We start from the raw sequence: 25,277 nt of genomic DNA, 5'->3' as shown, positions 1-25,277 counted from the left end.
GGGGCATCTTCTGAAAGCAGTGGGGTGGGGAAGGCCAGGACAATGGGGAATTCTGGGAGCCGCTGTCCCAGCATGCTCGGGGAGGCCCAGATGCCCCACGCTGGCACCGGCCACGCAGAAGGGACTACCTGGATGATCTTGGAGAGCTCATCGAACGAGTTCTTGCAGTCGCCGCAGTACTCTTGTGCCAGCTGCAGGATGTACCTGTTCACACTGGCCGAGGTGGAGCTGATTCCTCCGCTGCCCCCGGAGTCATCCTGACACGGCAAGAGGGAAAGAGAAGTCAGGCCGGGAGCACCTCGCCTCCCCCAAAGCCCGCCCAGGGCGGCTGCTCCGCGTCCCGGTACCTGCGGCTTTTCGGGCGCTGCCTCGTTCACTTTGCAGAGCAGGTTCTCCAGCTGGGGTCGGTGGCCCATGAGCTGGTGATACACCCGGTCAGCCTTGTCCAGGAGGGTGTTGATATTGGTCACCGCCTGGCAGGCAAAACACCACAGCGTCCCTATTATGCTCCCGAACAATGGTGGGCTCCCGAGGCCTCGTTTACCCAAGGGCCAAAGGACAGCAAAGTTCTGTCACTTTTGGGGGGAAAGGCAGCAACCCCGCCCCCCCAAAAGGCAGGTCTCTTCCTGCCGCAGCTCCTGACCTTCTTCCGGTCCTCCTCGTTTTCGATGGGATCCACCGCGCAGCACGGTTTGGCAAACAGCATGAAATCAAAGCGGGCGTATTTGCAGAACCCGCAGGCGTTGCAGAGGAAGGGGTCCTTCTCGTCGTAGTTGATCGACCTGTGGGAAATCGGGACCATGGGAAACGCCCCACTGGAAACCCCATCGCTCCCCTCTCCCCCAAGAGATGCCCCAAACTTGGAAAACCAAGCTCTCCTTCCAGGGGCAGGGCACGGGGCTTTAAAAACCAAGGCCCAGCTAAAGAGCAGGGGGTCCCAAGACTTCGGTTGCTGTGGAGCAGCGGGAGAAGCAGGGAAGATGGGCCACCAGAGGGCCTCTTTGGCATCGCCGTCTGGAGTCCCCTTAGCCCAGCCCCACCACGCCCCCCGCTTCCAGGCCTGCCCCATCGGGAAGCCGCAGGCCACGCCCTGTTCGCCCACCGGCACTTGTGACACTGGTAGACGTTCTCCCCACAGTTTCCGCACACTCCGGGGTTGGCAGGAACCGAGGCGCTGCATCGGGGGCACTGCAGGGTTTCCGTGGAGGCCTGGTAGTTCTCATAGAAGTCAGCAAACTCAATCATCAGGTTGGACGCCACAATGGGCAGGGGGAGGTCGATCTTCGCCTCCGTCTGGCCAGGAGTCAGCTGGACCTTCTTGGCTTTGTGCCAGCGGGCTGGCCTAAAGCGGGGAGGAAGGAAGGGGGAGGCTGACAGCGAAAACTGGGCATGGAAGTCGAGTTCTGTCGCTCTGCCCCCCACCCTGGAAAACTCCTGCCGCCGTTACTGCCGAAAATCCCCCAATACACGAGATGGACCAAGAGACGTATCTTCTGCTTCTGGGCCGGAGGGAGAGAAAAAAACGAAGCCATTTCCCCCTCTGCCCCAGCAGCACTGAGTTCCTAGCGCCCCCAGTGCTCCATGGGGAGGCGGTTGGGAGAGACGTTCAGGCACCTCCGGGTTCTTCCCATTTGCAAGAATCAGAAGAGGAACGCCACGGTTTCCTCGGGGATCCACTGCAGCACGTGGCTGAGGAACAAATGCATCCCGGCCAGAGAACCGGAGCGGCCCCTCGGGGATCCACCCACCCATCCTTACTTGTTCTTCAGCTCCACGATGGCCTGCACGGTCCGGTTGTTGTAGAAGAGGTTGATGGTCCGTACCATCTTGGTGCGCTTCAGGTCCCCGATCTTGACCGTCACTTTGCTGATGGTGTGGCTGCCGATGAGCTTGACCACCTGCTGGGTGGTGGTGTAACGGGTGTCCACCTTGATGGAGGAGAGCTTGATGTACTGCAAGAAAGAGAGGGAGAGGGAGAGGGGCTGGAAGGGGCTGGAGGGCGGGCAAGCGCAGGGCCAGCTTGGGGAAGGGGCCACTCACGCAAAAAGGCACTTCCGGGTTGTTGCAAACGAGACAAGGGTCGCTCTCCAAATAGTAGCCATCAAACTCCACCAGGCCGGAGAGGGTGCTGGACCGGGAGGAGAGAAAGAGAGCTGACCACTCTGGTCAGGCCAGAGACCCAACCAGCTGCCCCTTTCCCTTCTGTGCGGCAGGCCTCGGACATCCCAGTTCACAAGCGAGACCAGAACAAAAACTCAATTTCATTTCATGGACGTTTAATAAGTGAATTAAACACAGTTAAGATCGTAATAGTTCTGCAATGAGGCCCCCCAGGATTTTGCCCGTCATACTAAAAAAGGCTGCTTGGAATTAAATTTGAACATTTTCCAGGGGCCACGCAGACAATTTTGGCAGCCCTGGCCTGGCACCTCCATCCCCCCACCCCCAGACAGTGCACCTCTGCCCAAGGAGCCCCCAGCCCACCTGTCCCTTCTGCTTCCAAACGCGAAACAGGATTGGGCGACACTCACTTGTAGATATTTGAGTTGGGGTGATTGGTCAGGATGTGGTTTTGCATCCGGAGGATCTCCACAGCCTTTTGGGAATATTCCTTGAACTGAAACAAAGCCCAGCACAAAATCAGAGGCACCAAGCCTGGGAAACCAGCACGTCCCACAGAGCACGCCCAAGCGAGCTATGGAAAACTGTCCGTGGGCTGGCCAGAGGCCGCTTCCCGCATCCCTGGAGAAGGTGCGGTCCTGGTGAGAACGAACGAGAGTGTTGGCAAAGCACCTCCTCTGGCTTTCTAGCCAGGCAGGTGAGTCTTTGGACCGAGCCTACCTCACAGGGCTGCTGCAAGGAAGGCTGCGAATCACACAAAAATGCCCCCTGTGGGGGTTGTGGCAAACCCCCCCCCGAGGTTTTAAACATTTTAAACAGGCAGGAGCACCCAGTCCCATGTGCAGTATCAGTCCCAGATGTTCGGAGTAAGGGAGAGAGAAGAGGCCCCTCCACGCTCTTACCTTTTTCTCCGTCTGCTGGGTTTTCAGGGAGAAATACCCCAGCAGGTCCACAAACTGCGCAGCCTTCCGCCCGTACGCCGGCAGCTCCGGCCAGATGGACCACATCAGATCTAGCAGCAGCTCTTGCTGGGCCTTGTTGGAGTTCCTAAAGAGGGTTTTTCTACTGTCAGCGCCTGCTCTTTCAGCAATGCCCCGTCGGGATTTATGACTCTACTTTATCGGATTCTGCCTCTTTTTTGTTTATTCTCCGTGTTCCGTGGGCACTTTAAGTCAAGCGCCCAGAAAATAAATAAAAAAAACATTCTGGACATTTCCCTCTGGTCAGCCCAGGGAGAGGGAGGCCGCTGCTGGGAAGAGGCTACCTTGGGATGAGGCCAGGGACCCCGATGTGCAGAGCTCTGCGTGTGCCAGGCTGGGCTGCTCACCGGTAGATGTGGAGGGTCAGGCAGTGGGCCTGCCAGCGGACTGAAGATGAGTTGGACTCCAGCAGGAAGCAGCGCAGGAACTGGATCAGGGTCTCCTTGTCGGCAAACTTGTTCAGCTGGTTCACCAGAGCCGTGCAGAGCTGGTCTTCCTGGCTGCTGGAGGAGCCCTCTCCTGGGAAAGAATCGGAGAGAAGGCTGGTTCAGAGAAGGCAGCACAGGCTCCCACCTGCCTGCCTGCCTGCCTGGAGCCCCATGTGGAGCCCAGTTGCCTGGGCGGGGGCCAGGAGGGAGAAGGAACTTTGCCAGTCCTGGCTTGGCAGAAGGGCCTTTGGGAAGAGAGCCGCCAATCTTCCCCACTGTGAGTGCTAGGGGGCATCGCCCAGCCCAGTGTTTCTCAACCTTGGCAACTTTAAGCTGTGTGGACTTCAACTCCCAGAATTCCCTAGCCAGCATGGGGTGGGGTCAACCTGGGGTATACATTTGGATACAGATAGGCACCCCCAACCCCCTCCCACTCTATATTCCCTTGAACAGCTGAACAGGGACTGCTGCCGTTCTTTCCCCAACATCAGGCCCTGTGAGTCCATGACCATGCACAGAGCGCAAGCCTTTCGAAGGACTCGCAAAAGGCTGCTTTCTCCACCACCCCCGACCTGAACAAGCCTGCTGGCTACCGATCCAGCTGTGGGAGGCTCCCCCACCCCAGAGGCATGACAATCTGGGCTCTTGGGTGCTGGGGGCAAAGGCTGCCGGCTGCCCAGTGATCTGCCCTCGGCCTCCCGCCTCACCCTCTCGCTCCTTCTCCTTGTCTTCCTTCTTGCTCTTCTTACTGGATGACTTGCTCTGCCCGGCCGGCTGGCCAGCCCCAGAGCCCCCGGGGGCCGAGGCCGGAGCACCTGACGACCCGGCCGAGGCCGCGCCAGAGAGGACCTTGCTGCCGCAGAGGGCGCAGGACAGCAGCTGCAGGAGGACGGGCGACACCCCCTCGTCAACCAGGAAGCTGACTTGCAGGAGGAAATAAAGGACGGCTGGAGGAGAAGAAGGGGGGGGGGGTTGTTCCAGGTTCTTTATCAGGCGCCCTTGAAATGAATTCTGCAAGAGGTTTTGCCCAAGCAGGAGCTCCAGTGCAGGCAAGGCAAGGAAAGAGCGGAGGTGGGGCAGCTCCTCTGAGCACCCCCAGGCTTTGGGGCCCGTGGGTCCATCACAGAAGCTGAGGCTGCACCTCCCCAGGAACTCGGGACCTTCTGCCCTTCCTGGCCCTCCCCAGCAGGCCCCCCTGACCAAGGAGACAAAGGAACGACACGGGGCCCCTGTGGGACCCTCTGCAGCAGGGCCCCCATTCGCCTCAAGCCCCCGAGGGACTCACAGTCATCTTTGATGCAGAACTTCTGCCAGTTGACCGTGCGCTGGGTGGCGATTTCAGCACAGGCCTTCAGGTGCTCCATCTGGAAGGGGCACAAGAGAGTTGGCGGGGAGGAAGGCAGGTCAGGAACGTCTACAAAGGCCGGCCTCGTTTTTCGCAGCATAGCAACAAACGGCACCAGAGATCTACATGGGCAGCCCAGGGGTGACGTAAACACTGGCGTCCCCAAAGGACCGCTGCACGATTTATGACAGGGAAGGGGACACCGCAAACCTCCAGATGTGGCCGACTTACAACTCCCACCCTACATCATGGGGAACTGTCGCTTGGAAACATCTGGAGAGTCACAGCTTCCCAACCCTTGATTTTTGACCTCATGGGAACTCCTCTTCAGCCCAGAGAGTCCCCAAGCAACTCTGGAAAACTTAAAGGGTTCCCTTTCCTCTTAATACAACCCCAAGGACTGAATTGTCCGGGGGGCAGCTCCGCAGGTTGGGGCCCCGTCTTCAGTACTCTGGGCTGCAGAGGGCAGAAAGACTGGGAGAAAATCTCCGCACAAGGAGGGGCTCCCTCACACACAGACGGTGGGCTGAGGTTCCCTCCTCAAACTGAAGATGCCACCCCCGCCATTTCCGCCCTGCTTACCAAGCTGATGAGGGTGTCATATTGCAGGGCCGAGCCGGAGCTGGCAGTGACCACGCTGGCCCGCAGGAAGATGCCCTGCTGCTCCAGCAGCTTCTTGATCCCCCGGACGTGGGAATCGAGGGTGTGCAGGTCCCGCAGCTGGCGGTACTTCTCCTTGGAGCCACAGATGAAGAGCAGCAGTTTGCGCACCTGGCGGCGCACGTAGGGGGTCTGCTGGATCATCAGGTACTGGAAGGAAGGATGCACCACTCAAAACCTTTCCAAACAAGTGTTTTGTGGGAAAACACGCCTTTGCACAGACGTGGGAGAAAGAGGGAGACCTTTCCCTCCCCGGACCTTGTTCCAGCTGGGTTACCAACCACCCCCAAGCACCCACGTAGTATGTCCAGCCACAGCAGTCCCAGGGGGCCGTGCCCTGAGCCCCCACAAGCAGAGTGGAGTTGCTCCAGGGCTGGACAGCAGGAACATCAAGCAGGCACCGGCCCTGGCCAAGAGGGCTGCAGGTGGGGAGCAAGGAAGCTGCAAGCTAACAGCTCCAGGGGGGCCACGCAATTGGCCCCCTTGAGTGGGTCTGTATAGGGAGAGGCGTGTCAACCTCGGACAGGAAGTAGAACCACGAGTGATCGAAGACAGGGGGCGGGATGCGGGAGTTGGTGTCGGCGATCTTCTTGATCTGATAGGGCAGCCGCAGGACCATCTCCGTCAGCAGCTGAGTGTAGGCCTCAAAGACATCAGCCGCGTGACCCTGGGGAGGGGGGGAAGAAGAGGGAGCTGCACCACCACTGCGTGTTCCCCCAGGCTCTTCCCAGCAAAGCTCTTTGGAGCAGCTGTCCTCTGCAGCTAGGGTTCCCCATATCCAAAGGACGTGCTCTCAGAACCAGAATGGATGGACAGAAATGGCTTGGTGCTTATAAACATAAACGCTGCTGTGCTTTGGGACCGTCTCCTACGCCTGTCACAAATCCTGCTGAGTCCTCATGATGGAAGCCAACTGCTGCTCCAGACCCAAACCGCACAGCCAGCCAAATATGAGCTAAAAATTAGAGACTTGGGGGGGTGGAGGGAAGAATCATGTTCTTTAGGACACTCATGTAAGTCTTCCTTTCCTTTTAAAAAAACTTTTAAGTGTGTGTGTGTGTGTGTGTGTGTGTACACACACACACAGGCAACAGCCAAAGCTTTTGCATATTGTTCACTATAAACAACGCCAGCAAAGGCAAAAGCACCCAAGGGGAGGATTCTGAAGTAGTGTGGTTCCTTCTTAATTTTTTTTGTATTTCCTTCTTCCTTCTCCACGCTTGGGTTGAGATTTTACTACTTTACTTCTGCTATGGAGATGAATGTTAAATGACAGGCAACCCAGTAAAACTGGGTAACAAGCTGGGATATTGCCTGGGGTAGAAAGAACGAGCTATACCACATCCTCACCAATCCTTAATACCACCTCTTCCTGCGGCTAGGGGGGGTGGGGGGAGAAACCCTTGGCTGACAGGAGAAATGTGAAAACAGCGAGCCCCTTTGAAAGAGAGGAATAAAAGGGATTAAAAGCTGCCACTGTCACTGCAGGCCGTAAGAATTTTAGCAGGTTCCATTCTTCCAGAAAACAGCACCCTAACATTTAATTCGGCTTATTCCATTGTACTCTGTGAGTGCAGGAAAAAAACCACCGAAACTGCACCGCCAGTCGCCAGGAATAAAGGAGGCTCCATGGGGGCTGGAGCAGGGCAAGATTCGCTTTTAGGAGCCTGGCCGAAATTGCAAGCAGCCCACGCTTGTGGCCTGCTTGCAAGACTCCCGATGACCCTCCCTTCGTGCAAGGGAGAAGGATGGGTGGAAAAAAAGCGTGTTTCTTTCTCTGAAAGAAACCCCACGCTTTTTCTGTCCTGCAAAAATGGGATGTGCCCAATGCCGCAGCAGGTAAACAACACTCCCTCACTAGTTTTCGATTGGACCCTGGAGAGGAAATGTTCGGCCCCAACAAACTGACCAGAGGCACGTGCTTTGCCTTCCAGGCTGGAGAGACCTTTTGCCCAGCGGCCCACGGGAACCTACCTTCACGTATTGCCGCAGAAAGAACGGGCTCATGTCTGGAGGAGAGGAGGTGGTGTGGGGCTTCAGCAGCTGGCTGGTGGCGACCGGCTCCTCGTCGCTCTGCTGGCCCTTCCAGTAGTCCAGGAGGGACTTCAGGACGTGCAGGCAATAGTCCACAGCTCCAGAGCTCAGCAAAGCCGCTGCAGTGGCACTTGAAATCAGGGAGGAGGACTGCGGGAGACACAAGGAACGTTGAAGGGCCGCCGCGTGCGCCTCTCGGCAGGCCAGACGGCCCTGCAGCGGGAAGCAGAACCCGAAGGCTCGGCACCCGGGAGCTCCCCGCTCCCCACAGGACGGGCGAGGGGAAGGGCTTCTAGACGCAGAGCAGGGGGCCGACCCCTCTGGGCTCCTGAGCCGAGCTCGGCCAAGGAGGATGAGTTCTGGGTGCTGGAGGGAGCCCCAGTCCAGCTGCCAGCGCCTCTTCCTCTTCCACTCTTTGGGAAGCTGCGGGTCATCGTTTTATGCTGGTTCAAAACCTTTTTAAACTCACAGCTGTGAAATGCACTTAATTACATCAAAATAAAAAGTGATTAAAAATATGTATTTAAAAAAATCCCAGTTTGATTCACCAGGCCACCAGACCAAAGACAAAGCAGCCGTTCAGGCTACGGAACAGCCAGGATTCAGCGTCGGAGCCCTCCCGCTTGTCCCTATTCTGCCCAACCGCCAGGCAGGGAAAGGCCCCTTCTCCGCCACGCCAGTGAAGTCTGGCCGTGGGCCAAAGGGGCCAAGGGGGCCTCCTCTCTCGTGCCAACACCAGGTCATTCAAAGAGAAGGGGACCGGGTGGCAGATCGGTCCGCCACATGCGAGAATGCCCACTATGACTGGCAGCAAGGTGTTCAGTGTTTTCCAACCCTACTGGGTGACATGTGACCTTGAACCCAGGACCTTCTGCAGAGTAAGGGCAGGGAAGGCTGTGCCCTCCAGATGCCTGGCGTTTCAATTCCCACCAGCCTGGCGCGGCAAGGGAACACAGGAGCAGTCATCCAGGCCATCTCTGGGGCACCAAGTGGCCTGCAGCCCCCCAAGTCCTAGCACTGAGGAGGGAGAACGAGGGGTGCCAAGAGGGGGGGGTTGTGCTCAGGTGGCGCACCCGGTCCAGCGGGCTCCGGATGGCCCCAAGAGAAGCCAGAGAATGGCCACTGGGGGCACAGGGAAATGCCAAGAGGGCCACCACACTTCCAGGGGTGGGGGCAGGTGGGCACTTTCTGGCCTTTGATTTTTAAAAGAGCGGGGACAGAAGCGTTTACGCTACAGAGCAAGGGCTTAGTTATGAAGAGGGGAGGCGGGAGAGAAGCCAAATGGTAATCAGCTCTCCTGTCTAATCTCCCCTCGACACACACGCCGGTGGGCACCCGGCAGAGGATTAAGAGGAGGAGGGAGATTCTCCGACCCCCTTCACCCGCCTCTCCTTCAAACGGGAAGCTGAAAGTCCTCTCCACTCCTCTGGAATTTGGCCAGCTGCAGGAGGGAGGTGGCGGCGCTTTTGAAGAGCCGTCCCACTTTCTTTCGCCCCCACTGGTCATCTGCACTGTGGCAGGTTTTGAAAAGCACCCTCTTCTGCTCTCCGGAGGAAACGAGGGGAAGAGCAGGGAGAGACCGGCAGAGCTCCGGGTGTAAATAACACCATTAGAGAAAGCCCTTCTAAATCCAAACAGCCCATAAGCTCATTAAAATTCAATGCGTCTCGAGTTCCATTTTTAACCTCTGCGCTTTTGTTATTAATATGCTTTCCTCGACATGCGCCTTTGCCAGCTTCCGTTTCGAAAAACGCCTTAGCGTCGCACCGTTTAGCAATGGAATCCTCTTAGCAATTTTGAAACGTTGCCGATAGCGCGGCATCTCAGCCTCCCAACAATCGCCTTTGCAGATCCTTCCTCCCCTTTCTAACCACAGAGGGTTGGGGGGTCAAGCCGCCCAGCCGAGTCCGAGCCCTGGGCCGAAGCGTTCGCAGCCGGGGAAGGGGGAGAGGGGAAAGCGGCCCTTTCTTTCTGCCGGACGCAGCGCCGCACAGAGACGGGTGTGACGCGCCCCAAGCGCCCCAAAGACTCCGCACCTCACAAATGGACGACTTCGATCCGGACTTGGTTCGGGACATGAAAACGCTCAGGAGCCTCATGATCACTAGGTGCACTTCGTTGAGGGCAGAGCGTTCGTTCTTCTTGGACACGTCCTGCAAGGGGGGGGGGAGCAGTGAGGAAACGGTTGCCGTACGGGACTAACGGGGTCTGCGAGGTTGCCCCATCTAATCTGCGCCCTGCAAAATGAGGGAGAAGCATATGCCCAATCCAGATCCCCATTACGATTGTTGTACACGTGCAGACCTATATAGGTAGTCCTCGACTTATGACCATTTGTTTAACAACCGTTCGAAATTACGACGGTGCTGAAAAAGTGACTTGCGGCCGGTCCTCCCACTTACAACCATTGCAGCGTCCCTGCGGTCACGTGATCAAAATTTGGGTGCTTAGCAACCGGCACGTATTCACAACAGTTGCAAGGTCCCAGGGTCACGCGATTGCCATTTGCAAACTTCCCAGCTGACTCCAGACAAGCAAAATCAGTGAGGAACCACGTGATTTGCTTCACCACCACAGCAAAAAAGGTCAAAAATGGGGCACAACTCACTTAACGACTGCATCACTTAGCAACAGAAGTTCCAGTCCCAACTGTGGTCGTAAGTTGAGGACTACCTGTATCCGACGTCCCCCAATTCCAAATCATGTATTTATTTTTTAACGTTGGCACCCCAGGCTTCAAATCCAGGCTTACCCATTCAGGGGCCAAACAGAACAGCTCTGTGGCCTGATGAAGCTAACAGGCTACCCAGCTGGCCACCCCCCTCACTCTGCCTCGAGCCGCTGCTGCCCTCTGGCGGCCATCAGATCGAGGGGCCTTCGCTTCCCAGCCTGGCCCACGAAGCAGCATTTTCCACACACCGAGCAAGGTCTGACCGCTTAAGAGTTGCCACCTCCCACGGCACATTTCCAACTTTCAAAAGAGAACATTCAGTTTCAAAACACTTCAGGGGGTCTCATCCTGGGGGTGCCACGGGGAAGGCGGGGGAAGGCTACCTTCTTCTCCATGCAGAGCTCGGCAATCAACTGCGCAAGGAGGTTATCAAGCGCTCCCTTGTCCTTCTCTTCGTCGCCATCGAGGTCTGTGGTCAGCATCAGGATCACCTGGGGGCAAGGCGCATTGAGGGACAAAGCCGGAGAAAATGGGGGGGGTGGAGTCCCCCAGGCTCGGACAGACGGTCTCCCCTCTCCCCAAAGAGCACCAAAAGTGTTCAAGTAACGTGCTCCGCGTCCAGCTGCAAAAACAGGGTCAGGAAGGAATGCACAAGGTCTCTCTTATTTCCCGCCTGCGCTTCGGACGCTGGGTGGCGTCAGCCTCTGGGAAGGCCGAAGGTACCACTACAGACTGCGCAAAGCTGCTGCGAGAGAAACTGGACCTGGTCTTTGAGAGCCAGCCCCAGAAAAAGAGGGTGAAACAGAGAAGGGAACAGCAGGTGGGGAAGAGACCTAGCAGCCGCATGCGACACGCACCAAAAAGATGGCGGGGGGAAGAGCCGCTCACACACACCTGCATGTATGGGATGGCCCGGACCCCGCCGACATTCCTCAGCTGGGGAAGAGTCTGCAGCAGCCGTTCCAGCAGCATCAAACGGACCATGTGCAGCCTGGAAGGGAGAGAGGAGGAACCCTTCTGGCAACTGAGCATCGCGGAACGGGCTCCGTCTCCCAGCCCAGAGAAGTGTCCGCAGGAGGAGCGGTTTGGGATCTTCGACTGGCAGAACCTGGGAGGAGCAAGCCCTGGGGAGGAAGGGAAGGGGCTCACCAGCCCCCCATCGTCTTCTGGTTCCCCTGGCTGGGATGCCCCAAGGGAGGCCTGCGGCCCTAGAGGGCTCCCCAGCCTGCTTCCGGCAGGAAAAGAGGCCTTGCCTGTTGCTGGCGTGGACGTCCCCTTCCCCTTCGCCCTCGCCTTCGGATCCTTCGCCCTCCTGCTGCCCCGTGGCGGTGCTGATGGCCCCCGTGCTGGAGCTGACACTCCCAGGCCCCGCAGGATGGCCCTCGGCCGCCGTGTCTCCGTACGCGCTGCTGCGGCCAGACACTGCGAGGGAGATGGGGGATGAGCTCTGGAATGGAGGTGTCTGACGGCGGGGAGGAGGAAATGCCCTTCCTTCACATGCCCGGCTGCAGAGGGGAATCCCGCCAGGCAGCTGCTACAAAGGGAGGGGGAAACCAACGGGGGTTTACCGCTGTGCTCGCCTGCCACCGAGTCCACCGCGCTGCCGCCGCTCTCGGAACCCACACTGCCACCGTGGTCGGCTGGGGAGGTGCGGAGCGTGGAGCCGTCGGTCGCTGCCGTGCTGCCTTCGTCGTCAGAAGCTGGAGCTAAGAGAGTAAGGGGAGCTGTTACAAGTAAAAACACAGCCTCTGAATAACTGAAACGGGAGCCTCCTCGCTCAAGCAGGGCTGTTTTGGAGCACCCATGCTTCTTCAGCATGCAGAAATGGGGGAGGGGGTTCATAGCTTGATCCTGGTTTGTAGAGGGCCCTTTGGAAACCCACTTCAAAAGCAACAGGGGCCTATTAAGGCTTGGGGCAACGAGGGCTAACTGCAATCCGGGCAGGGCTGATTAACCGGCCCTCCGATTCATCGGCAGACGCCCCCGGGAGCGCTAAAGGTGTGGGTTTTACCCCGTGAGCATTACCTGATGCAGTGGTGTCTGAAAGAGTCCCAGCATCAAGCGAGGAAGAGCTGGGGGCCTGTCCAGACAGCCCCAGGCTCTGCAGGCCGAGCGCACTGCTGCTGCTGCCTAGAGGGAGCGAGGGGGGGAGAAATCAACCCCTGGGACACGGGGGGGCGGGGGGAGCCCACAAAGCAGCCTTTGTTTTCTCTTCTGCATCCAGGATCCCCCATTAACGTCGCCTTCCCTGTCAGGGTCACAACAACCCTGTAAAGGAGGCCGCCCTCGCCGTCCCCACGACGCAGCGGGGAAGGGGTGGGCCGCTCTGCTCACCTTGCTGATCCTGCTGCAGGCTCAGCGCAATGGCCAGCTCAACCATCGTTTCGTCGTCGGCGTCGGGGGGGATGTCCAGCATCGGGGGGAAACCCTCGGCCCCGGCCAGGAGAGCCTCCAGGGGAGAGGGGTTCCCGTTGTTCACGGTGTCGGCGGTTTCCAGGACCATCGACTCAGACTAGCGAGAGCAAAGAGCGTGAGATGCTGAAGCATCGTTGTCCGACGCAGTGCGGAGCGGCCGCGTCCCCCATCACGCTTCTGTCAGGCACCGGGCTGGGGAAAACTATGCTACACCCGTTGCCTCCCTCTAAGGCAGCGTTCCTCAACCTCGGCGACTCTAAGGGGTGGGGACTCCAACCCCTAGCTTTGCTGGCTGGGGAATTTTGGGAGTCAAAGTCCACCTTTTAAAGTCGCCACGGTTGGGAAACGCTGCTCTAAGGGATGATTTTCCCAGCAAGCAGTAGATTCAAGGCACCCACGCACACCCCAGCGTGCCTCCAGAGGCCCCAGCTCTTCTGCAGTCTGAGCAGCCGGACCAGAATTCCTTGCCAGCCGGGGACTCACCACCATCTCAAAGTCTCCGTGGTCCACCTCGTTTTGCTCCTGGCTCTCCTGCTGAATGTCCTCTCCGCTGGGCAGGCCAGACGTCTGCAATTTGTCATCGGCATCGTCGTCATCATAATCGTCTTTGTCACCTGGATGTTAAAAAAGAAAAAGTCCTGCTAATCCCACCAAGATGCGGCCGAGAGCGGGCGGAGGAAGGAAACTGCCCCGATCCCATCCAGCGGGGCTCAGTCCCCCGGAGGACAAAGAGATGCTCTGCGGGCCTCCTCAAAGACGCCTCCAGGAGCCGGCCCACCCTGACGGGGTTTCACTTGGCAGGAGCAAAGCAGAGCCTCAAAAGCGACGCCCTCCTTACCCATCGGGGTGTTGCTCCGAGGGGAAGAGGGCAAGGTCACGTGTCTCCGCTTGTTCCTGGGCCTCAGCACGCGGATCAGCGCTTGCTTGCTAGAGAAGCTCACGGCCGGATCCTGTGATGTAAGCAAGCCAAAATGGGCTAGGGCGGTGCTGGGAGCCTGGGGCAGCGGAGCTCAGCGGCAGCAGACTCTCAAGGGATCCTCCATGCCCAAAAAGGCCAGGTGCTCTGCCCCAGGGCTTCAGCCACATGGAGGAACGGCCAAGCTGCATTCACACACTGCTCCAACCCAGCTAACTGTGGCTCGTTCAATGAACCCTGATGCAGGGCAAGATGGGAAGCTGGCCTCTTCCTTGCCGGGACAGCACGGGGCACACATTAAGGACACAGGCACTGTTCTGTCCAGCCCAGACTGCCAGCACCGTTCTTCCCTATTCTTCTGGCTGAGGATTATGGGGGCTGAAATCCAGCATGGATCCGGGCCATACAGCCACAGGAGTGTTTGACTAGCAGGGACACCTGAGTTCTCAGCCTGCCGCCTCCCCTCTTTTGGATGCTCCCCTCTTCCTGCCCTCCTCCCCTGCCACGTGATTGTTACGAGGCTGCCAATTCCCACGACGCTTGGCTGCTGTCTGCCACAGACAAGCCGAAAGCGGAGGGTGCAAGAGACAAGCCAGGCCTCTCCCGCTGCTCACTCCAGGGCCGGGGCAGAAGAACTGAGTGTCCTTGGTTGGTCTCTCTGCTGACTGGGCACCAGCTGCCCTTCTACCAAGACACTCTCTCTACACAGCATCTCCCGATCACTTGGGAACGAACCCAAAACAAGCCACAAGCAGAAAGCTGTTAAAACAACATACCGGGCACAGCAACATCTGCATGTAAATTTTGGAGGCGGCGTTGATGCAATCCAGCTCACAGATACAATACCCATGGAGAATGTCTATGAGGGCATTGACGGTGGCCTCAACGTGGGTCAGGCCTGCGGCACAGAGAGGGAGGAGGAGGGCAGCACAATGAAATTGGGGATCATATATGTGATTGCCAGAAGCCCCTTCTGCTCCAGGAGGACAAGCAGCAGCATTGTAAAGGAAGGAAGGAGTGGACTGTGAAGAGGGACTTGGAGAAGGCGTAACGTGGCCCCAAGATGGAAGGAAGCATGAGAAAGAAACTCAAAATAACCCCGCCTTGATTTTCTTTAGCATAAGACAGGACAGAGAGAAACTTGAACAGCTCTCAAAATTGACGACAGCCCTCTGAGGTGGGCCGCTCAAGAAAAAGGCACGGAAGCACTCCAGCAATGTTAGTAATGTAGTTAAGGTAGAACAACAGAGACTTGAAGTCCATCCAAGTTTGCCCCATTTTACACTGAACAAAATCAAGGCAGAGTTATTTTGAGCTTCTTTCTCACACTTCCTTCTATCTCGGGACCATGCAGTCTCTCGGGCGAGGTTTCTTTCTCCCTCCTTACTTCCCCAAGGCCAACTCCCCATTCCTTTTCAAGCCTGTTGGGGCCAGTGCCCCCAACACAGGAAGCGAGGGCCCCCGGCTCTTTAGCAAGTGGGCATCTGGCATCCACAGCTGCCTTTTTCCATGGCAAGCAAGTGTCATGTTCATCATTCCAATCTTCTGAATACATCGTAACGTTTCGCATGTCACTTTCCTGATCCGTGTTTGCTGGGTGGAGATTTCCAGCTGTGCCAGGCTGTAATCTCCTTGCTTTAACTGTGGAATGTATGTTTGGGTTATGGAATGCGTTCAAGGTTACTTTCTCAGGCCGATGTGGGCAACGGTTGCTAGCACCTGGGAGGGGGTGGTTGCTAAGCGCGAGCGAGGGTGGAACCGGGTTTGAAGCGAGGGTTTTTAGTTTGTATTTGGCGCGCTTTTGCTCATTCTCAGCTTTCTTTGTATCTGCATACTATTCTTTCAATAAACCAGTTATCCTTAAGCACCTGCTTGTGAGACTGAGTTTGTCAGAATAGGCAACCGTTACAGCAAGTAAGAAAGGGACCCCTCCCCTGAAGTATTTCTTACCTGCACCAAAGGCACAGCAAAAGGAATTAATGAGAACCACAAGTAAAGGCTGGACCAGAAACCAAGCAAATATTGGGGATCCTTGCTTGAATGAGCAAAGGCTTGCCTGCCACCCACGAAGGTTCAGTTGGCCTGGTAATTCGCGCTTGAAGCCTGGCAAGACACCATCTGCCTGGCATGGCACAATCTGCGCTGCTGTTGCACTGGCAGCAAAGTCTGACCAGCTCGAGAAAGGCAGTACCCACCTGGCAAGCAAGCAGGTGCCAGGAAGGCATTCTTGGGTTTTGAGGCGTGGAGTTTCCAGAAATGGTTGACCAGCTGGGTAATAAAAGTGCACCCTTCTCCTTCCGAAACCTTTGGAGCCTCCTGTCCTTCTTCGCTGCCTTCTGAAACTTTAAGGAAAGCTTCTTTGCCAACTCTCCAGCCCCTCGGGTTTGGAGCAACTGCCCCACCACCCCATGCCCCCAAACTCACACCCTGTTCTCAAAAAAAAACAAAAAAAAACCAACCCAGCAGAGGAAGAAAAATAACGAAGAAAAAGCTAGGTGTACGCACACATAAGGAGAGAAAGGAGAAGAGATTTGCGCACCTGTTTCTAGATATGGAAATTTTGACTCTGTGAAATGGACCAGGTTGTTTGGTCTCATGATGGCGATGGAGCGGGCCGTGATGACCAGCCTCTGGAAGACCTCTGGGTCGAGGTCCTTCCCCTCTTTGCTGGAGGTGGTGAGGTACTGGATGGCTTTGCTCAGCAAGGCCTGATCCTGTGGAGACAGGCCAGACAGGCCCAAGGAAAGAGCCGAGTCAGAGTCGCCTCCCTCGCAGAGCTGTGGCTCTGAACAGGGAAGACCTTCTGCCACAGGACAACACCGAATCGCACCCAGCGCGGGCTCCCTCCCTTTCCCTTTCCCTGGAGGAGATCCCACCAGTTGGAGGTCTCCTTCTGAGATGAAGCCCATCGCCCCTAGCACCCGTAGTATACAGATCTGGGGGGGGGGGCAAAGACCCTTCTCCCCCCAGCTGCAGGAGCAGCTGGAAGCCCAGAGAAACTAAGGGAAGACTTGCTGAAAGTCCCGAATTCCCCTGTGACTCCCCAGGGTGGGAAACAGAGGGATCCGGGATGCTGCTCCGGGAAGGAAGACAGCTTGCTCACCTTGTGGTTGTGGTAAGCTGAGCGGCTGGTGTGGAGGCTGGCCAGGAGGCTCTTGGTCTGCTGCTGGACGCTGGAAGGGGCCGGCATGGACAGAAGCATGGTGGCCAACTCCTGCGTGGCAGCCTTGCTCTTCTCCTGCCAGCAAATGATCTAAGTCAGACGGTGCTCGCCTGGGAGGTGGGGGAGGCGCGTCCTCCTCCTACGAGAAGGGAGAGCACCACAGCCCTGCCTGGACCCAGGGGGCTGCTTTTCAGAACCTTAATTCCGAATTCTGATGGGGGAAACTGGCCAAAACACAGGAGCAAAATGTTCCTTTCCACCTGAAGTCACCCAAATTCAGAGAAGAAAATGGGCAAGTTGGGCTGCTAGGACACGTTCCCTGCTTCGGGAAAAACAGTGGGAAGCCAGGCCGTGATCTCCCCAGTGAGACACCTGGGAACCTGACATGCCTGCTCTGACTTTGGGCACCCCTGAAGTGGCTGCCCCTTGACCAGTCTCTGCCTCCCACTGAAAACGAAGTCGACGCTGCCGCCCACCCCAGGAAGATCACCGCCGGCCAAGAGACGAAGAGCAAGACGCATCCCCTCCAAAAGCCGAGGGGAAGATAATTTGCTTCAGCACAGAAGTCCCAGAATTCAGGATCTGTAAGCTCCCCGAGGCTCCAAGGGCTGCTGCCCTCCCCACCCCAACGCCCCCCATGGCCCTCCAGCAAAGGGACTTGCCTTCTCGTTGACTGGTCCCACAGCAAACCAGCTTTCCAGGGCTTCTAGAGAACTTACTACTAGCCTGGAGGGGGAAAGATGAGGAGGAGGGCCAGTTCAGAAAAGGCGCCCAAAGACTCTGCAGTCTGCCACACGAGAGCCCAGGATGGCTCAGAAAGAGGGAGGGGAGCCCTCGGGGATGCCAAGCCCTTGGCTGCCCCCTGCCCCAGCCCAAAGAAGGAATCAAAGCAAAAGAAAGAGCTGCTACGGGCGCCATGCAGGCCTAGGGCAATCCAGCTCACGTTCCAAAAAACCCAGGGCTGTTTTAGGGCTTCAGCAGGGATTGCCTGCCTCGTACTGACAGTGCTGATGCATCACCTCTCTTCCCCCTCTCCAAGCAAAATAACTGGCAAACGTTGCTCTGTCTTTGACCACATCTCATAGATACATTACATTAACAGCATTCCCACTGTCTGTTACAGAGCCTATCCTTGTTCGTAATACATCCAGGCTGACTTTATGATAGGCAAGGTGACTACACAGTGATTCTGTGCGAGCTACTCCAGAGTCTTCCAAGCTATTGATGTCAGACTGACCGGTCTGTAGTTCCCTGGATTCTCCTTCTGAGCAGATGGCAAGAACAATCAAGCTTTCGTTTGCTCTCCCACTTATTTTAACCCAGATCTCTCTACAGCATCACCATGTTCATTCACCAGGGCTGCTGAGACGAACAGATATGTTTAAGATATAATCGCTGATCCTCCCTTTGTATTGCTTCTTTTCCTTTTCGAATAAATGCTGTGTCTTTTAACCACAACATTCCAGTTTTGACACAATCCCTCCCAGTCTTCACTGCACCTATCAATCAGAAAGGGGCACCCCAAAAGGGGGGACCAGGAAAAAAAGAAAGCCAGAACAGTTCCAACAAGCAGTTCGGTGAATTCCTAGCTTAAGACGCCCAAACCTTGTTCATCTGAAACAAGCTGTGAGGAACAACTCACAGAAAGGGATTCATTATCAGTGTTTCTCAGCCTTGGCAGCTTTAACATGTGTGGACTTCAGCTCCCAGCTGCTGGCTGGGGGATTCTGGGAGTTGAAGTCCACAGATCTTCAAGCGGCCAAGGCTAAGAAACACCGATCTAGATAATGAGAACTAGAAAGGACAGGAGCCAGGAAAATAGAGGTAGCACATCCCTTTTGGGGCATCTCAGGGGCCTCCTTCACACAACAAGCAGGCAAGTTGCAGGTTTACCCCACCCTGCCCTCCTCAAAAGCTGGTCAGCTCTGCCTTTTTTCAGCCTAGACTGCAGGCAAAGGGTTAGAGGGAAGGCAAGCGAGAAAACCAGCGGCTGAGATTTCTCCTTCCCCTTATCTGCCATGCAAGGGATCCCATTATTAAGCAGCAGGGTGGAGATTAATCATTTAAAAAACCCAAACCAACCAATCATAGGCATAAACACACGCACGCAAAACACAGCCAGGAAGATCAAAGCAGTGGGCAGCCGTCTCTGTCACACAAAGCCATTCGTGCAGACGCAGGCAGGATACTAACCGGTCCAAGGTGGTTAAGGACTCAGTTTCAGAACTTTGGGGGAGCAAAGGAAAAGAGGGAGAGAAATAATATAGGTAGATATAAATGAAAACATACGAAGCTCACGGAACAATAATTGAGAAAACACATCCTAAGAGCAACTGAAGAAAGGAGGGGAGTCAGCAAACTAAATGGAGCTGGGAACAGGGGGGGGGGGGGAGGCACGCGGACACAACCAGCCCAAGGAAAAGTTATTCCCCCTAGGATGGTCTGAGTTTCTTCATTCACAAAGGCAATGAAGAGAAGCCTCTAGGCAGCAGCGAGCAGAGCCAAGCTGAGCGGGAGGCTGGAAGGCACCCCCAGCATTAAACTGATGAACAAACGCCTCTCAACAGGCCAAATACTTCCTGACAGTCCCAGGAGGCTGCAGAAACCCTTAGAAGGCTCCAGAGAATCTGACTTCTTTTCCCTCTAATTATCCAGGCTGTATGGATTTGAAGCCACAGCTGAATGCTATGGAGCTCTGCTCGCTGCACTCTTAGCAGCCGACAGAGTCTTGCAACTACAACTGGGCCTCTTGGTCCTTGCAAAGGAGCTGGATTTAACAGTACATGAGGCAAAACTGAGCACCCCTCGACCGCAGAGCTTTGGCTAGTAAGTATTCGGCTTCAAGAAAAAAGCAAGCACAGACTGGGAAAGGAGGGACGGCTGGCAGATCCGGTCCTCGATCCTGGGCACAAGCCACCAATGGTCACCCCTGCTAGACAGCTGCCCGGTCGGGCCCTCACCTGTGGCACTGGAACCCAGCAACAAGCTGTGCACCGGAAACTTGGCAAGGAAAATCAGCTTCCTTCCAGGTCACCATGAATTCTCGAGCCCTTAGGCGCCACTAAGACATTGCGCTTTTCACAAACCTCCGGCAGCTAAGAGTCCCAAATCCTGTGCTGCTCACTGTAGCCCCTTGAAAGCGCACGAGATGGACCCAGAAAGACACTTTCCAAAAACATTGGAAAGTGTGTACGTTTTCAGGGAAAGACGCATCTCCAGCACATTTAATATAATTCTACTGGACCTCAGGGATGAAGAGCTTGCGGCCCTTGATTTCTGCGCAAGGACCGGCAGAAATGTTCTGCTTTTAAAAGCAATCAACTGGGGCCATGGAGGTCTCCACCCCAGCACCACACACCCCCTTCCGGATTTTCTCCTTAAATCTCCCCCTTCCTGTCCTCCTCCCTTTCTGCCCTGTCCACCGAAGACCAGGGCAAAACCCAAGCGAGCAAAGTTCACTCCACACTGCATTTCACACCTTCCTGACTCGGATTCCCATTCTCTGCCTCAAAATTGCACTGTAGAAAAAGCTGAGCTGAAGGGAGGCAAGCGGGGGGGGGGGGGGAGCTTGAAGAGCGAAGACAGAACTTAAGCAGGAGGGGAGAGGAGGGAGAAAGGAACTACAACCAGCAGGCTGGATGGTTTGTCCTCAACAGAAGAGGCAGCTGAGGACATACCGTCTGCCTCCAAAACACACAGGCAAAGACAGGACGAGAAAACGTGTTGCAGGATTGGGAAGCTGCTACAGAATGCCCCGCACAGTGGATACGATGGTATCAGAAGCGGTTTCCACCCTGGCCAGAAAGGTTTGACCAGGGGGAGCAGAATTTAAAAACCAGCCTTTGGCCACTATCTACCTCTCCAAGACGGTGCTACCAGTGGCTGCTGGGGCCGCCGACTCTGTGTCTCCGGCACCGTTCCCCTGATTCAGATTTGGGGGGCAGACGCTGCTCACGGATGCCGAGGGGAAATCTTCCGGGGGTTCGTCCGGCCAGCCAAACTGCTCCTTGGTCTTGCCGTAGATCTTGACAGCATCCAGCATGGTGACTCCGGCGGGATCCACAGATGCCCCGACTGCGGGAGGGAAAAGGAGGGGGCTGAGCTGATCCACCACTGCGGCCCCACCTCACCCCGTGGGCCATTTGATTCGGGCTGGGCCCCTTTTCCAAAGACGTCTGCTGTGGTTCATAAACTGAGATTATTCCTCAGCGTCCTGGGGCTCTGTCCGCAGGCCACCATTCAATGAACTGTAGCTCGCTGAGGTGTGGACGTCCCTCCCACCTCCAGAGACTTGGTTAATGGCATTTGCAAACGGGGCAAGCAGCAAGGCTCTTACTGAAAATGGTCAGCTTCTTATCGGCCTGCAGGGCTTCCTCTCGAGTAAAGGGGAAATCAAACCACCGGGGGCGGCTGAGGTTGAGCTGCATGGTGCGGCCAAAGACTTCCAGGTAGGAGGGGGCCCTCTCAATGGCTTGCGTCCCGATCTGGACCCTCATGCCCGTCATCACCATGGTGCTGTTGTTGTTGGTCACCTCGATGGTGAACCCCCCGGGCTGCCGAGGAAAGACGGGCACAGCTCACAAAGCGGGAAGGGCCAGGACCTGCTGCTTCTCCCACAAGCAGCCCGGGTGCTTCCTCGCCACAGCCGACCCTCGCAAGAACCTACCTTGGTGTTGGCCACGTACATGCCGGTGGAGTTGAGGCGGTGCTTGATCTGCTGGGCATTGTAGACCTGCAGGAGATCGTTGCCCCCAAACTCCACGTCCGTCAGCTGCTGGTTGTGCTCGAAGAAGTCAATGGGGAAGTTCACCTGGGTGGAGCTGCGCGTGGCTGGGGGGGAAAGGGCAAAGACAGAACTGGGCATCACGCAGAGGGCAAAGCCAGGGGTGGCTGAGCGTCTGCTGATTGCCCCAGATCCCCATGTCGTCAACCGAGGTGGGAAGGCTGGGCAGCAGAAACAAAGTCTTCTCCGTGACAGCGCATAACTACTTCAACAGACCACCCTTCCCACCGAGCACTTTAGAGCATGCTGGGCTCCAGCACCCATAACCCTGAGCTAGCCAGCCATCGGGAAAGCCTGGACGGTCAGAACACGCCTCTTTTGGAAAACAAGCCTCCCGCACTCTTTCGCGTGGCCCGCTCACGTTGGCTGGGGAGAGCTCCCTTGGGCTTCAGAACGCAGAGAAAAAAAATCAGAAGGCGCTCAAATACGTGCCCCGTTTTGGCAGCGCCCCCGTTCGTCTTTCTGGCCCGGGCCTCTGCCCAGAGCAGCAGCCTCAACCAGAACAGGACTGTCCGTCAGCTCCAAAGCAAAGTACGCCCCCTGTTGACAGAGTCCCAGACTGCCCTACCAGTCATTCAAGAAGTCGCCCAGGTCCCACCTGAGCAGCACCCCAAACTGGGACCCGTGGCCATAACGCCTGCCGCCACTTTACTCCTGCTCATTCTGCCCATCGCGTTCGATGGTTCGGCACCCAGACTCTTTGCCCCACCCTGACCCCTGGGGTCCGGAAGGACATTCCTAAAGTCCAGCCTCCCCTCTTCCCACTTTGAATCTCTGCCATGTGACAATCCTGGTTTACAGCGCAACCAAAGGCCTGCCTTTATCCTGGGGCTTCCCCATCTGCAGGACTGATCCTTCCTGCCTCGTTACCTTTACCGCCTTCTCTATCCTCGGTTTTGGACTGTAAGGCCTTTGAGAGCCAAAGGGGCGGCTGATAGGAAACACGTAAAACACAAAAACAGTATGGTGTCCCATAGATAGATAAATAGCGGTGATAAGAGAAATCTTGTACAAGAGAGTAAAGCCACGCGACAGGAAAAGGAGAAAAAGAAGAAAGGGGAGAGGAGGAGGAGGAGGAAGAAATAAAAACAACTTTCTCCCCCAAGTCCAGAGCCAACCTGACCTTGCAGCGACTTACGGATGGCTGCCGCTTTGCGTTTGCGGACGGGCTTCATGATGCTGACGACGCTGCTGGGCTGCAGGGCGGGCTGAAGCCAGTGGGACGTGTTCTCCACATTGGCCATGTAGATCCGCAGGCTGCCGTCCTCGCACAGCAGGATCATGGTGGTCCGCTGCTGTTCGTTGCAGGCGGTGTGCCGGATGGCCACCATGTCTTGGATCTAGGACAGGAAGGGGACGAGGCTGAGGTCTTGGGGGAAAGGAAGAGGGCTGGGAGGCAAGTGAGGTTCCACACATACACACAAGCAGGGATTCTTCCCACCAAGGTAACCCAGAGCTCTGGATCCAAGGCTCCATCCTGAATAAAAGCCCCACCCACTTTGCTTACTCAGCAGGAGGTTTCCGGTTTCCCTTCGCGATCCTGATTCAGAAGCGATCTGGTGCTCCATGGCGACCGCCAGGCTCTGCAGTTTTCCAACTGCTCTGCCACCACCTCCCTCTCTGCCTTCTAGCTTCCTGTGGAACCCCACCAGAAAGGCGGGCCTGCAAAACTCACCTTGGCTTTAGCTGGCAAGGTCTTAATCTCCTGAATAAGGAAGGTGTCGGGCTTCACCATCACCACGAGAGGAACGCCCGTCGTCTGTTGCACGCAGCACACCAGCCCGGGATGGTTCATGACTTCCGACCACTGGCAGAGGGCCGGGGAGGTCTTGCTGCCCCCATTGGAGCTGTAAGAGCGGAAGGCACGGGGATTAACCAAGAGCAGCAGGCCCCACGCTGTGTCCCGGGGGCACAGCCGGGCCTTCCGAACAGAGGATGGGAAAACCTGAAAAAAGGGAAAGGACGCGAAGCCCCGCCAAACTCGCCCGGCTTTTCTGCATATACAGCCGCAGAGGGGAGAGAGGAGGCCTCACCTCTTGACGTTGATGGGGAAGAGGTGAAGCACCTCCAAGGTGGCTCGGCTGATCGTGGCCGCGAAGGACTTCCCCTGGCAATAGCTGAAGAAAAGCATCTGCAGGACGTGGGAGTAGTAGACGGACACGCCGCCCCCAGCCACTTGGCCATTGCTGTCCTGCCAGGAACACAAAGGCAGAAAACGGCACAGGTGGGCCTCCAAAAGAGGCAAGGAAGTATCTGGCTCTACAGTGGCCTCCGTGGATCAAGGGAGCCTCGCTTTGACATCCCTCTCCGGTGGGGATTCTGGACGGCACGGTCCCGTCTGGGGAGGAGGCTGAGCATCACCCGATACCTTCAGGTCCTCGTGTGCGATTTCGAGGACGCTGGTGACATAGAAAGGACCATGCTGGGCGCTGCTGGCCTCTTCCATGAGCTGCAGGTAGATGTAGCCGGCTGAGGACATGATGACCACGATGTTCTTGCCCTCTTCGTTGAAGAGGAAGGTGATGTCCCTGATCTTGGAGCTCGGCAGCAGGAAGTAGAAGGTGGGGCTCAGGGCATCCGCCGAGAGGTCGTAGACCTGTCCAAGCCGAAGGAAGAGGTAGCGCTTGAGGTGAGGCAGACCAGAGTGGCCCGCAGAGCTGAACTGCGGGGGGGCACTGAGAGAGCCCTACCCCCCCCCCGTGGAGGACTGGCCGCAGAAGAGGGTCGAGAGCAGAGGGGGAACCTCAGGATGGGTCAGCCAGCCTCGACTGACCATACCTTGACAAAGTCGGCCGTGACAATGGCCAGTTCCGTCTGCGATCCCGGAAGCCAGACGGCTTTGATGATGAAGTTGCCCGTGGCAAGCTGAGGGTGGAGCACCAAGTGGTCCGAGACGGATCCTGAGCTGCTGAACGTGAGGACGTGGCAGTCCTGAAAGGGGGCAAGAAAGGGGAGTTAACGGAGGGGCGCATCCCCGCGTGCGACGCGTGAAACATTTGCTGTTTTGCTCCGTTTCGTCAAACACACCATCACGACCCCTTTCACACGTAACGCTCTGCCACAAGCCACAGTTTATAACCTCTGATGCTTGGGTTCAGCTCACAGACCGTGATATGGCTCAGGGCAAGGTGTGAATCCACGCTATGTTTGGGAGGGGGCCAGACACTTGGCAGCCGGATGATCGCAGAAGAGCAGGAAGCCAGCCAGAAAGTCCGGGCCACGTCTGCATCCAGCACGTGCCAGAAGATGTGGCAAAGGGCCACCGAGGGCCTCTGGTGGCTTCTGCTTCTGGGAATCCCTCTCCCGCCCGCCCTCCTTGCAGAGAGGCAGCGGCCTGACGGCCTGCCTGACAGGTCTCTACCTTCAGCCCGCAAACGGCCAGGTAGTCCTCTTTGCAAGGGTTCCCCGTAAGGCTCAGCACCGTGAAGGGAACGGGGGCAGAGGCGAGGCGGGTCAGAGTCAGCTTCCGCTTGCTGGAATCCGCTTGCTTGAGCAGCGCTGACAGCTGGAGCACCGTGATCTGCGTTGGAAACACACACACAGACACCATCACAGAGAGCCCCCGTGAACTCCTATGAGCCGGGAGGAGCCCTACCGCCATCCCCGAAGCCCCCCGAATCACGGCTTCAACCCAGGAACCCACGGAGATCTCTCCGTTGCAGCGGCTCTATTTGACCTTCTGCGCTGGAGAGCCTCCGAGGTTCTAGATTCCCTGGCTGAGCTTTACGGGATCCCACGCTGCTACAGAGATCCCCTCCCTG

At 56.8% G+C, this 25,277-nt stretch overlaps 1 protein-coding gene across 1 annotated transcript in view; it reads right to left on the bottom strand.

Moving 5' to 3' along the window:
- UBR4 (ubiquitin protein ligase E3 component n-recognin 4) overlaps nt 1-25,277 on the bottom strand; it is a 61,895-nt gene that overhangs the window by 17,414 nt on the left and 19,204 nt on the right. The window contains exons 41-77 of the mRNA XM_063317409.1: nt 24,878-25,036; nt 24,295-24,447; nt 23,885-24,112; nt 23,550-23,707; nt 23,192-23,363; nt 22,655-22,856; nt 21,400-21,563; nt 21,070-21,286; nt 20,591-20,807; nt 17,396-17,459; nt 16,674-16,808; nt 16,110-16,284; nt 15,766-15,906; nt 14,347-14,468; nt 13,493-13,604; nt 13,138-13,268; nt 12,574-12,751; nt 12,265-12,369; nt 11,808-11,945; nt 11,493-11,661; nt 11,134-11,230; nt 10,623-10,730; nt 9,605-9,721; nt 7,509-7,718; nt 6,052-6,201; nt 5,457-5,684; nt 4,815-4,893; nt 4,237-4,476; nt 3,449-3,620; nt 3,024-3,168; nt 2,532-2,617; nt 2,041-2,128; nt 1,759-1,952; nt 1,103-1,342; nt 644-782; nt 348-473; nt 129-257 (exon numbers count right to left, since the gene is read on the bottom strand). Of these exons, the coding sequence (XP_063173479.1) occupies nt 129-257; nt 348-473; nt 644-782; nt 1,103-1,342; nt 1,759-1,952; nt 2,041-2,128; nt 2,532-2,617; nt 3,024-3,168; nt 3,449-3,620; nt 4,237-4,476; nt 4,815-4,893; nt 5,457-5,684; nt 6,052-6,201; nt 7,509-7,718; nt 9,605-9,721; nt 10,623-10,730; nt 11,134-11,230; nt 11,493-11,661; nt 11,808-11,945; nt 12,265-12,369; nt 12,574-12,751; nt 13,138-13,268; nt 13,493-13,604; nt 14,347-14,468; nt 15,766-15,906; nt 16,110-16,284; nt 16,674-16,808; nt 17,396-17,459; nt 20,591-20,807; nt 21,070-21,286; nt 21,400-21,563; nt 22,655-22,856; nt 23,192-23,363; nt 23,550-23,707; nt 23,885-24,112; nt 24,295-24,447; nt 24,878-25,036 (5,688 nt within the window). The remainder of the gene's footprint in view (nt 1-128; nt 258-347; nt 474-643; nt 783-1,102; nt 1,343-1,758; nt 1,953-2,040; nt 2,129-2,531; nt 2,618-3,023; nt 3,169-3,448; nt 3,621-4,236; nt 4,477-4,814; nt 4,894-5,456; nt 5,685-6,051; nt 6,202-7,508; nt 7,719-9,604; nt 9,722-10,622; nt 10,731-11,133; nt 11,231-11,492; nt 11,662-11,807; nt 11,946-12,264; nt 12,370-12,573; nt 12,752-13,137; nt 13,269-13,492; nt 13,605-14,346; nt 14,469-15,765; nt 15,907-16,109; nt 16,285-16,673; nt 16,809-17,395; nt 17,460-20,590; nt 20,808-21,069; nt 21,287-21,399; nt 21,564-22,654; nt 22,857-23,191; nt 23,364-23,549; nt 23,708-23,884; nt 24,113-24,294; nt 24,448-24,877; nt 25,037-25,277) is intronic.

The sequence above is a fragment of the Candoia aspera genome, chromosome 18 (genome assembly GCF_035149785.1).
Source record: "Candoia aspera isolate rCanAsp1 chromosome 18, rCanAsp1.hap2, whole genome shotgun sequence".
Taxonomy (NCBI): domain Eukaryota; kingdom Metazoa; phylum Chordata; class Lepidosauria; order Squamata; family Boidae; genus Candoia; species Candoia aspera.
The sequence above is the reverse complement of the archived record's forward strand: the minus strand, read 5'-3'. Positions and strand labels throughout refer to the sequence as shown.